Here is a 13,122-nt window from a genome sequence, read left to right as displayed (position 1 = left end):
CTCGAAGGCGGTGTATGGATGGTCCGATTTACGGATGGGGAGCTGGTGGTAGGCGGATTTCAGGCCTACCGTTGAGAAGACCCGGTATTGCACAATCTGGTTAACCATGTCAGATACGCGTGGGAGGGGGTACGTGTCGAGCTGCGTGTACCGATTGATGGTCTGGCTGTAGTCCACGACCATTCAGTGTTTCTCCCCAGTTTTAACTACTACCACTTGAGCTCTCCGGGGGCTGTTGCTGGCCTCGATGATGCCTTCCCGAAGCAGCCGCTGGACTTCGGACCTGACGAAGGTCTTGTACTGGGTGCTGTACCTTCTGCTCCTGGTGGCGAAGGGTTTGCAATCTGGAGTTAGATTGGCAAAGAGGGACGGTGGGTCGACCTTTAGGGTCGCGAGGCCGCACAAAGTAAGGGGTGGTAAGGGCCCGCCGAATTTCAGAGTTAGGCTCTGGATGTTGCATTGCGGCGCCCATTGTCCTTGACCGAGGGGGGTGGGGGCGATAGCGGCTACTGAGCGGGCCTGGCACACTGTGGCGAAGTGGCCCCTCTTCCCGCAGGCTTTACAAAGGGCAGTGTGGGCCAGGCAGCGTTGGCGGGGGTGCTTCTGTTGGCTGCAAAAATAGCATTGGGGGCCCCCAGGGTTTGCTGGCTGGCGTGCGGACAGGAGTATTGGGTGGGCAGCGCCCCCACTGGGGTGGCTGTCTGTGGGGTCCATGAAGCGTAGGAGGGGTGGGCCGAGCGGCTGGGAGTGTAAGACTGGACGTTGCGCAGGGCGACCGTCATGGAAAGCGCTAGCGTTTTAGTCTCTGCAAGGTCGCATGTGGCCCCTTCTAGGAGCCGCTGGCATATGAGATCTGACCCAATTCCAGTCACAAAAGCATCCCACATAATGAGGTCTGATTGTTCTGTGGCCGTAACAGCCTAACAGTCACAGTCCCGGACTAGTGGGATTAGGGCCCGCCAGAAGTCTTCTATGGACTCACCAGGGAGTTGAGAGCGAGTAGCGAGTGCGTGCCTGGCGAAGAGCGTGTTCGTTTTCTGTGCGTAGTTGTCCATGAGTAGAGTCATGGCTTTGGCGTAGTTCGTGAGTCCTGGACTAACGGAAAGACTTTGGAGCTCAAACTGGAATATAAAATCTGAATCTTCTGAGCCTCCGGAACAGGGGTAGGTGCCGCATTGATATACGCCTCGAAGAAAGCTAGCCAGTGCTGGAAGTCCTTTCTGGCGTCGCTTGAGTACGGATCCAACTGCAGGCGATTCGGTTTGATACGGAGGTCCATCCTTAGAAACTGATAGCAATAAATTGAGGCACGATCAATTAGACAAAGACGATAGTTGAATCCAACTGAGGCTTTATTGCTATCAGATGTGTGGCCTCCCACAGCAGCTGGCGAAATGGCTGCTGGCTGGAGGTCATGCATATTTATACCCCGCCTCCTGGGCGGAGCCAGCAGGCAGGGATTACCGGCGAACTGGTACTACAGGTCCGACCGTACATCACCTAATACAGGTGTAACAGTGGTTTACCACAGCCATCACATCCGAGTGTCCCTCCCCATACCACACCAGCCTTACTTGACCCCCATCTTACTATTCTGTAATTGCCACTGGATCAATATCTTCCCTAGTTAACACTACATTTGTAAATGCATTTACAGGATGTGGGTGTCGCTGGCTAGGCCAGCATGCATTGCCCATCCCTAATTGCCATTAAGGTGGTGGTAAGCTGCCTTCTTGAACCCCTAATGTTCATGTGGTGTAAGTATGCCACCGTGCTGTTAAGGTGGGAATGCCAGGATTTTTACCCAGCGACTGTGAAGGATTAGCGATATATTTCCAAATCAGGATGGTGAGTGGCCTGGAGGGAAATTTCCAGGTGGTGGTGTTCCCATGTGTCTGTTGCCCTTGGGGTGTGGAAGCACCAGAAGTTCAAGGAGAGGTCTCATCACCACGATCTCATGGCAACTAGGATCAATAAATGCAGTCTGTCCATATTGAGAATAAATTTAAAAATAAAACATTTCTTTCCAAGACTTAGAATTTGTGGAACTCCTCACTCCTTTCATTCTTCCAGAGCCATAGTTTCAGGGTAACCAAAACTACGACCTAAATACTGAAGCATACTTGACATTTTTAAAAGATAGGAAGCTGGGAATAGATAGTGAGGTAGCTCTGTTAATTAAGGATTTTATTAGTACCGAGTGAGAGATGACCTTGGCTTGAAAGCGCAAGACGTAGAATCAATTTATGGCAGAGTTAAGAAATAGTAAAGAGGTCACTGGGAGTAGTTTATAAGCCGACTAACAGTAGTTACACGGTAGGACAGGATATATGTGAAGAAATAAATGGGGCATATAGAAAGCACTGCAATAATTCTGGGTGACTTTAATTTACATGTCGATCGGGCAAATAAGATTGCAAAGGTAGCATGAAACAGGAAGTCTTAAAACATATTTGGGATAATTTCTTGGAACAGTATGTTCGAAAGGAAACCAAGGAGCAGGCTAACCTGGAGGTGGTAATGAGCAATGAGACTTGATTAATCACTAATCTCATAGTAAAGGAGCCTCTAGTTGACGGCGATCATTACGTGAGAGGATTTCATGTTCAGTTTGAAGGAGAAATGTGTGAGTCAAAGGCAAGTGTTTTAAACCTGAATAAAGGTAATTTGGAGGATATGAAAGCAGACCTAGCTAAAGTGAATGGGTAATTAGGTTAAAAGGGAGGACGTTAGACATGCAGTAGAGTTTTTGAAATAAGCTTAGAGTATCCAATTATTTCTTTTCCAATTAAGGGGCAATTTAGCGTGGCCAATCCACCTAACCTGCACATCTTTGGGTTGTGGGGGTGAAACCTACGCAGACACGGGGAGAATGTGCAAACTCCACACGGAGAGTGAACTAGGGCCGGGATTTGAACCCGGGTCCTCAGTGCCGTAGGCAGCAATGCTAATCACTGTGCCACATGCCGCCCCATGGCATCAAGCTTCTTGAGTGTTGTTGGAGATGCTCTCGTTCAGGCAATGGAGAGTATTCCATCACACTCCTGATCTATGTCTTGTAATTGGTTGACAGGCTTTGGGGGGTCTTGTAATTGAAAATATGGAAAGATATGTCATTTGAAACATGGAAGTCTGGCAATACCTAATTTAAGAAACATGAGAGAATGTAGGGAAAAATCTCACGATGGGTTAACAGCAGCTGCCAGGAGAAGATTGTAAAATGCAGATAGCCATGGTCAAGCAGGCTTAGCAAACAAACCAAGCAGGTCTTTCAAGACACAATCAGTGAATCTTTAGTATAAAGCTAAAAGCAATATTTCACACCTTCATTGAAGTTAAATAAGCAGTTGGAAAAGAATGGATGAGGTTTTCAGTTGAATTAGGTGACAATGTATAGGTGTGAAGCTCTGCTGACATCAGGTAAATTAAAGAAAACTGGAGACAACCTGTCTACAAGAACACAAATTAGACCCAAATCAAAGTCAAAATTATGAGCTGGGGACACAATTCGATAATAAAACTATAGAAATGACAGGAACCAAAATTCACACCCTTATTGAAATCAAAGTATTTTGAGCATCACAAAGGACACAATGTAATCACATCTATGGGCTGAGGTCATGCCCAAAATGAATACTTAGTCGTGTTAGAAACATTTAGATTAAAGGTACCTTTTACAATCCAAGTGAAATAAAAGTTACTTTACAATAAAGTCATAAAAACTTAATAAATGTTAGAAAAATATATAAACCCCGAGAAAGGGGCAGAGAAGGAATCAGAGTCAGCTCTCATAGCTCGGTCATGGGAAAGGGACAGAGAAAAGCAGCCGAGCGGAACAGTGAATCTATCTGAGAAAGACCTCCAAAAGCTAAAAAGAGGAGGCAGAGTCAGCTCAGAGGCAGAGGGCAGAGTCAGCAGAGTCAGCTCTCATAGCTCGGTACATGGGATCGATAAGACATAGCAACCGAGCTAACCAGCGAATACATCTAAAGAAGACCAGACTTCAAAGAAGATTGATTGTCAAGGTGGGCCTGAAGGCCTCTTCAACCAACCAGGAGGGTCCAGAAGCAAGATCTTTTTACCTTTCTGTGTAGACAGTGATTGCAGCTTTTAAAAGAAAAAATATAATAATAAAATAACTTCAAAGTTTTAACCTGAAACAGTGGTTATTCCTAAGCCTCCTTTACTTACTTAGCAACGCAGGACCCAGGACATCGATGCTACTAAGTGGTAAGTAGGTAAAATTCTTCTAAGATGATATGGGTTATACCGGGGGATAACTTGAAAACATAGTTTGACCTGAATAGCACCCATCTATGTCTGCATAGGAGTCAGGGAGTGAGAATCCCTGTTCACCATTTAGAATGTCGGCCCTTTTTGGTATAGGGTGACTTCTAAGAATAGTGGTGAGTTTTCAACAACAGTCTGCACTTGAGTTACTCACCGCACAATTCCTAGCCTCTGAACTGCTTTGGTAGCTACAGTATTTATATGGCTAGTCCAGGTTAATTTCTGGTCAATGGTAACTCCCAGGGTGTTGACACTGGGGGATTCAGCAATGTGAATGCCATTTAATATCATGGGGCAATGGTTAGATTCTCTATTGATGGAGATGGTCATAGACTGGCATTTGTGTGGCATGAGTGTTACTTGCCTCTTGGCATCACAAGCCTGGATATTGTCCAGATCTTCCTGCATCTGGACATGGATTGCTTCAGTATCTGAGGAGTCACAAATGGGATTGAACATTGTGCAGTTATCAGAAAACATCCCACTTCTGACCTTATGATGGAAGGAAGGTAATTGATGAAACAGTTGAAGTACCCTGAGCAACTCCTGCAGAGTGATGTCCTGGGTCAGGAGCTGAGTGACCCTGGCGGAACACAAACTGAGCACACTCTAGCGCATGTTCGGGTAAGATGAGGGAGAATTCAGAATGTCCAATTCACCTAACAAGCACATCTTTCGGGACTTGTGGGAGGAAACCGGAGCACCCGGAGGAAACCCACTCAGACACGGGGAGAATGTGCAGACTCAGCACAGAAACCCATCCTGGGACCATGGCGCTGTGAAGCAACGGTGCTAACCACTGTGCTATTTTTACGACAATTGACAATGGTTTCATAGTCATCATTAGACTTTTAAACCAGATTTTCTTTTAAATTGAATTCAAATTTCACCATCTGTAGTAGCGGGATTTGAACCTGGATCCCCAGATATTAGAACAAAGAACAAAGAAAATTACAGCACAGGAACAGGCCCTTCGGCCCTCCCAGCCTGCGCCGATCCAGATCCTTTATCTAAACCTATCTTCTATTTTCCAAGGATCTACTTCCCTCTGTTCCCCGCCCGTTCATATATCTGTCTAGATGCATCTTAAATAATGCTATTGTGCCCGCCTCTACCACCTCCGCTGGCAAAGCGTTCCAGGCACCCACCACCCTCTGCGTAAAAAACTTTCCACGCACATCTCCCTTAAACGTTCCCCCTCTCACCTTGAAATCGTGACCCCTTGTAATTGACACCCCCACTCTTGGAAAAAGCTTGTTGCTATACACCCTGTCCATACCTCTCATAATTTTGTAGACCTCAATCAGGTCCCCCCTCAACCTCCGTCTTTCCAATGAAAACAATCCTAATCTACTCAACCTTTCTTCATAGCTAGCACCCTCCATACCAGGCAGCATCCTGGTGAACCTCCTCTGCACCCTCTCTAAAGCATCCACATCCTTCTGCTAATGTGGCGACCAGAACTGCACGCAGTATTCCAAATGTGGCCTAACCAAAGTCCTATACAACTATATCATGACCTGCTGACTCTTGTACTCAATACCCCGTCTGATGAAGGCAAGCATGCTATATGCCTTCTTGACCACTTCTTGATTACTCTGGGTTTCTGCTTTACTAGACCAATGACAAGTCCACTAAGCCACTGCCTCCCGATGATGATTCAACTTATGAGAGAGACTAAAACTAGGGCACAGTTTAAGAATAAAAGGTTTACCATTTAAGACAGAGATGTGAAATCTTTTCTCTCAGTGTTGCTCGTGTGTGGAGGTCTCTTCACCAGAAAGCAGTGTAGGCTGGATTATTGAGTTTTTCAAGGCAGAGTTAGACAAATTTTAGACAAAGGAGTCAAGGGTAATGGACTGTGGGGGGAGCAAAGTGGAATTGAGACCACAACCAGATCAGCCAAGACCGAGTTGAAGGGCAAAGCAGGCTTGAAGAACAGACCTATATGCTGCCTCCTTGAAATATTTAATAATATGGCCCAATCATGACTTTTGAAATTTACTTCACATTATCTTGTTTCTTCTTTTCAAGCTTAGTGGTTTTCTGTGCTCGGAATCTTGGTTCTTCAACCAAGGTTCTGAACTTGAGGAATACGTTTTCAAAATTAGGTATTAGGGGATGAGCGGATACAAGATTCTGACTCCTGCTACAAGTTCCCCACTACATCTGTTTCTATATGGGTGTGCTGAATTGAGACAAGGGCTCTTCCTGTTAGCTTGGGAATGAAACTGGCACAGTGCTAGGCGCAGGACAACTGCAGGCCTGTTTTTATGGTTCACAACAGCCGAAGAAGCACTGTCAAGGATAAGCGCCTGTTAGTCCAATGGTGTACCACTCTTAATATAAAGTAGCATCAGAAAGCTGCGTTTCTGTGGGACCTGGGAGGTTTTGCTGAGGACCCAGTAGGATTTTCAAGTAGTTTTCAAGATCCCAACTTAAACATGAAGGGACCTTTGCTGAAAAAGTAAATAAAAAATCTTTTAAAAAGTAAAGTCTTTTGACCCACATTTCGTAAAGATACAAAAAGGGCTGCATGGTATCGACGGGCCAGGTTCTGTTCTTTGTTTACCCCAGTGTGGGTTTATCTAACAACACTGAGAACCATTTCACTTGTGACAGCCTCTCAGCTCGTCAATCAGATTTCAGATTATGGTGGTGGATAAAATGGGAGGTGCTACCTTTCTGTTCTGTCATTTGGCAACACCTGCCATATAATCTGAAAAGATTCTTTATGCTGAATTCGTGGTTTGCATGAACCTACATTTAAAATTCTCAGTTATACATATGTTGCTTGAACCAGGGGCGAGATTCTCCCACCCCCCGCCGGGTCGGAGAATCGCCGGGGCCTGGCGTGAATCCCATCCCCGCCGGTTGCCGGATTCTCCACCACCGGATATTCGGCGGGGGCGGGAATCGTGCCGCACCGGTTGGCGCCCCCCCCCCCCACGCGATTCTCCGGCCCGGATGGGCCGAAGTCCCGCCGCTAAAATGCATGTCCCGCCGGCGTAGATTAAACCACCTCTCTTACCGGCGGGACAAGGCGGCGCGGGCGGGCTCCGGGGTCCTGGGGGGGGCGCGGGTCGATCTGGCCCCGGAGGGTGCCCCCACGGTGGCCTGGCCCGCGATCAGGGCCCACCGATCTGCGGGCGGGCCTGTGCCATGGGGGCACTCTTTTCCTTCCGCCTTCGCCACGGTCTCCACCATGGCGGAGGCGGAAGAGACTCTCTCCATTGCGCATGCGCGGGAATGCCGTCAGCGGCCGCTGACGCTCCCGCGCATGCGCCGCCCGGATATGTCATTTCCGCGCCAGTGGCGGGGCACCAAAGGCCTTTTCCGCCAGCTGGCGGGGCGGAAATTCGTCCGGCGCGGGCCTAGCCCCTTAAGGTTGGGGCTCGGCCCCCAAAGATGCGGAGCATTCCGCACCTTTGGGGCGGCGTGATGCCCGACTGATTTGCGCCGTTTTGGGCGCCAGTCGGCCGACATCGTGCCGTTTCCGGAGAATTTCGCCCAAGGATTAAAGCTTGATCTATTTCACACACCATTTGTGTTCAATGGCGAATCACATTATCAGATTCCTTTACAGTCAGTTCAGAGAATTATGATGAGCAACCATATGTTTGTATGTGGTTGACAGTATTTCTGATATGAGTTGATACTGTAGCCGTGGAGTGGTTACCCTCCCTGACTGCAAGGAAACTGGATTGTAAATATGGTTCATGTTTTGTAAAGTTATTCTCTGACCTCCCGCCGGGTCGGAGAATCCCCGGGCGCGGCCCGAATCCCGCTGTCGGCTGCTGTATTCTCCGACGCCGGTTTTTGGGCGGGGGCGGGGTTCACGCCACGCCGGTTGGCTGCCGTTGGCAGCGGTCCCCCCGGCAATTCTCCGGGCCCCAATGGGCTGAGCGGCTGTCTGTTTTTGGCCAGTCCCGCCGGCGTGGGTTAGACAATCGTCCCTCATGGCGGGATCTGGCAGATAAGTCGGCGAGGGCAGTCCTCAGGGGGGTCCGGGAGGATCCGACCCTGGGTGGGGCCCCCAGGGTGGCCTGGCCCGCGATTGGAGCCCATCGATCTGCGAGCGGGCCTATACCGTGGGAGCACTCCTTCCTTCCGTGCCGGCCCCTGTAGGACTCCGCCATGGCCGGCGCGTAGAAGAGAACCCCTGCGCATGCTCCAGAACACGCCGGCGGTTCTGCGCATATGCGGGACCACGCCGGCCCTTTGGCGCATGCACGGACTCGCGCAGTCCCTTCGGCGCCGGCTGGCGTGGCGCCAACCCCTCCGGCGTCCATCTAGCCCCCAGAAGGGCAGAGAATTCCGCATGTTCGGGGGCTGTTGATGCCAGAGTGGTTCGCGCCGGGTTTCCCGCCGGCGTTGGGACTTAGTCCCCAGAAAAAAGAATCCCGCCCGCAACATTTCTGGGCTTTGAATTATTTTGGTGATGACGATGGCAACTACAAACCTAATGAAAAATGCTGGAGACATGCCTGCTACTGTCACTGCTTTCCTACTTCACAGTCAACCAAGCATCATACTCACTGTCATGATATGCAAACATGCAACCAATGAACACTCGTAATAGGACACAACCAATGGGCAGTCAGGACACTCAGAGGCGGCATCACCACAAGGGGGCATGACATAAAAACTATAAAAGGGATGAGGCACTCACACCCTGCCTCTTTCCACAGACAGACATCTAGAGAGTTAGACAGGGTTGATTAGCAGCATCACACCCCAGCTTTGAGCAAGCTGGTACAGTAAGACTGAGTTACTACAGTTAGATTAGCAGAGAGTCGAACTCATTTGAGAACTGTGTTAATAGTTCAATAAACACGTTGAACTCATTTCAGAGTCTGGAGCATCCTTTAGTTAAGTCTGCATCAAGTAGCAGCCTGTGTTATCCGATGCAGCATAACACAACACTCACTAGCTGATCGGGAGCAGGAACCTGATGTAAACTACAAAAGGAACTTGAATTTGTGTCTTTAATGTAGCAAAACATGCCAAGGCAGTTATCAAAAAGAATGTGACACAGAGTCACCAAAGTTGGCCAACCAAGTAGGTTGTCAGGAGAGTTAGTAAGGAGAGAGGGGTGGAGAGGTTTATGGAGGGAATTTCAAAGCTTTGAGCCTAATACATGACTGTCAATGAGGGAGTGATGAAAATCAAGAATGTGCAGGAGTGCAGGGCTGAGTGTGTTGGGAAATCATTGCCAATCATTTACCATCCTTCGAAATACATAATAATCTGAGCTGCAATTTAGGTAGGATCTGCATGGCCAATAGAATACATGTTTGAGTTTCAAGGAAAATAGACTTCCCTTACAGTGCCCCTGGATCAAACCAGACAGCCAAATTAGATTCACCATTTTCAGTTGTGAATTTTCTTTTCAGTTATTAATAAAATCTCTGATTGTACAGTATGTACAATCAGATCCAGAGAACTGCCAAATTTCTCAACACGCATAATTCCCCCCCCCCCCCCAAAAAACCTCACTTTTTTTGATTCTCACACCATTTGGTTTTATGTGTCTTTTTCAGCTGGACACGGTGACGGTGTCCAATATGGATGCAGCATTTTCGTTCATCTTCTTCTGGTATACTACCTACAAGTACAAGATATTTATCTTACTTAAGTAAAGTCAGAAAACATGTACATAAAAAAGTAAAACTCAAGTTTAAAAATTCAAACGTAAAGAAAAGTGGAGAAAACGTTTTGTGATATGGAAATTAGTTTTTATTTGCATGTAATTTTAAAACAAAATGAAATATTGAAGATTTAAATAAAAAGAAACTGGAAATTAAGCAAACAATTGATGCAGCCAGGGTGAGCGAGTTTCTTCAGTCCCATCAATGCCTTTTCGTCATTTCAGTCTGTCTGCTAGTGTCATCCGCTCTTTATTGCGTTGATAGAAAGCCATTTCACATTGGTGGAGTGTCTTAGATGAGGTCAGGGAAATCACTAACCGTACTGATTCACTCACCAAACTATAGGCGAGACCCCTGCTAGCTAATTCATGGCGGTTCTGATATACTAACCTGTAGCTGGAACTAATCTTTCCCTTTCTGGAAGGAACAGAAAAAGTAAATACTAAAGTCAACAATATAAAAAGAAATAATAAATTGTACCTGTGTTCAGAAATGGCTCAGAATGTTTATTTCGCAGGTAACCAGTACTAATATTGACTAGAAGATATTCCCTACAATCGCTGAACCCAACAGGTTCTCAGTCATTTTCATTTTGTGTGTTGAATCCAGGAGGTATGGCTGCAGCTACTGTTTAACAAACAAGGATTGAACATGCCAGTTTTGTTGTCTCTGATAATCTTGTGTGCTATCTGTAGCCACCTAAAATGGCTGATTCCCGATTAGAATGGTCAAACCCCGATCTAAAATGGCCAGCTGCAGGTAAAACAGTGTATTCGCCACTGGGGAAGTAGGCCCAGACCGATACCTGCAGCCATTAACGTCACAACAACCCAGCCATCTGCATACTAAGCAGCCATCCCCGGGAACAATTGCTACACATTAGCAACATAAAGCCGATCCAGACCTTTCGGCGCCAGCAGGGGCTGACACAAAGGAGGGTAGACAACCACCCCCCGATCAAGGAATCGCCCCATTATTGGAGCATATTGAACCAAGTGATTGGGACCAAGTCCAATCGCTTGGAACCAGGTACGAGGTCCGCCCCGAGAGGCGGGAAGCCCCTGGGAACTATAAAAATAGGGGCCAAGTTCAGATCGGCCCTTCTTCTCCAGCTCGCAACCTTCGAGACCCTTCGACAAAGAAAACTGTAAGTGTTACTCCAGCGATCGCTACCAGATAGGTGCTCCTGACTATCGACTTGTACCAGCTTTGAATCCCGCAGGCCCAGACCCAATTCGATAGACCATTTGTTTCCCATACCTGGTGGGCCATATCCAAAGTTAAGTATTGGCCTTTAGTGGTAGGTAGTAGTCTAGAAGTAGCATTATTGTATAAGTATTTATTACTGTATATAATAAATGATCGTTGATTTAACTTTTACTAAGCGGTGTGCTGCATTATTAATCATTACTTGAGCTTGAACCACGTGGCGGTATCAGAAAGATACCTGGCGACTCGTGAGCAAAGGTGACAGAATTAGAGCTAATAAAACTAAGGCTAATAAGAGCAACATATCTTGTTACAATATATCCTATATCGGTATGCATTTTTGTTATAGAGTTGTTGAACCTCCCATATTGTCTTGGAATTACCAAGAATTGAAGACTAATCTGCAGAAGATTGATATCTTTCTGTTATCGCTCCATTCTTAGTTTCTCTCCTTATTGCTGTTGCTTGTTATTTTCAGTCTTATTTTTAATTTGTGTTGAACATTCTGTTTCCATTAGTTGCAACCTCAGTCTTTTGTTATTCTATTTCAATTTCACACTTTGAGGCCTCTACTCAAGACTACACCCATTTATTACCATTTGGAAAAATGCAGTCTAGACATTTGCCTTACAGCCTTAGTACAAATTCACAAATGTTAATGTATATTTCACCAGTTCACTAACTTATGGAGAAAATGCAACGAGAACAAGTTATATTACACAGAATCTACTTTTATTGTAAAGTTGTTTCATTCAAATTATCTGATAATTAAAACATTCAGCTCTAAATTACCAGTCAGAAGTTTTCTTTATACTTCTTAATTGGTGGATAATTTTAGTCCTTGCGCAAAAGAACAACTTTGAATTATCAACAATCAGCTGCATTTTAATTACATTGCACATTTCACCAGTGCTGGTCATATTTCGGCCAGGCCCCAAGAACAACAACGGATTATAACCAAAGCAGTTGCAGTCATCTTTTTAAAATGTGACACAGTTAGAAAATGAGTATGCACAGAATCATGCATTTATATGATAATTTTCATTACTGCATTGTGCTGGACAATGTGGGCAACAAACAATAGGGCCTTATTCTAAATTTACATCCGATAAATGGTAGAATATACAAATTATGTGGAGCATTTTATTTCCCTGTTGTAACAAGTCAAGCCACCTCAAGTCAATGTAGTAGATATATCCTCAAGATAAAAATAAGGTTGCTATGGTTTTCAAACCTACACATCAAATGGGAAATGAAAAAACTGCATGGAGACAGAAAAGATGACAGATTTATTTTTCTTACTTCCCCCTCTACTACACCTCTACTATTTACTTCAACTGACATTTAAAAAAGATGCAAATCATAGCAATGTTTCCGTAAAACCAATGTATATACCAACTTCATTGTTTATAAAAGCCTTATATACAAAGCTTCGATAAGCAGTTTGAAATATATGCTTTTCTGTGCAATGTTGCAGCAATGGTGGCTTGAAAACACCACAAACAAGCTTTTAATAAAGGAATACGGTCACCTACTACCATAATATGTTAAGTATGCCATAGTAAGAAGTGCAGACTGCTGAGTTTTGACGAGCAGCATTAACAACAAGTACTTATATTTGACAAAATGAAACGTCCCGCAACACTTTAGCAGAAGCATTGTACAACACTGAGCCACAGTGGTTAGCACTGTTGCTTCACAGCGCCAGGTACCCGGGTTTGATTGGCAGAATGTCTGTGCGGAGTCTGCACGTTCTCCTCGTGTCTGTGTGGGGTTCCACCGTGTGCTTTGGTTTTCTCCCACAAGTCCCGAAAGAAGTGCTGTTAGTTGATTTGGACATTCTGAATTCTCCATCTGTGTACCCAAACAGGCGCCTGAGTGTGGCGATGAGGAGCTTTTCACAATAACTTCATTGCAGTGTTAATGTAAGCCTACTTCTGACACTAATAAACGATTATTATTATCATAAGTA

At 45.9% G+C, this 13,122-nt stretch overlaps 1 protein-coding gene across 3 annotated transcripts in view; it reads right to left on the bottom strand.

Annotated features, from left to right (window-relative positions):
• The window catches only part of LOC140388491 (uncharacterized), a 150,627-nt gene that overhangs the window by 116,214 nt on the left and 21,291 nt on the right, over positions 1 to 13,122 (bottom strand). The window contains exon 2 of one of the 3 annotated variants that reach the window (XM_072472769.1): positions 9,790 to 9,898. The exons of 1 other annotated variant lie outside the window; for it this stretch is intronic. Coding sequence is in view for 1 of the 2 variants with exons in the window: in XM_072472767.1 (XP_072328868.1) it covers positions 9,808 to 9,810 (3 nt within the window). In the remaining variant the exon portion in view is untranslated. The remainder of the gene's footprint in view (positions 1 to 9,789; positions 9,899 to 13,122) is intronic. One more of the 3 variants, XM_072472767.1, reaches the window with a different exon arrangement.

This window comes from Scyliorhinus torazame, chromosome 13 (genome assembly GCF_047496885.1).
Source record: "Scyliorhinus torazame isolate Kashiwa2021f chromosome 13, sScyTor2.1, whole genome shotgun sequence".
Lineage (NCBI taxonomy): Eukaryota > Metazoa > Chordata > Chondrichthyes > Carcharhiniformes > Scyliorhinidae > Scyliorhinus > Scyliorhinus torazame.
The sequence above is the reverse complement of the archived record's forward strand: the minus strand, read 5'-3'. Positions and strand labels throughout refer to the sequence as shown.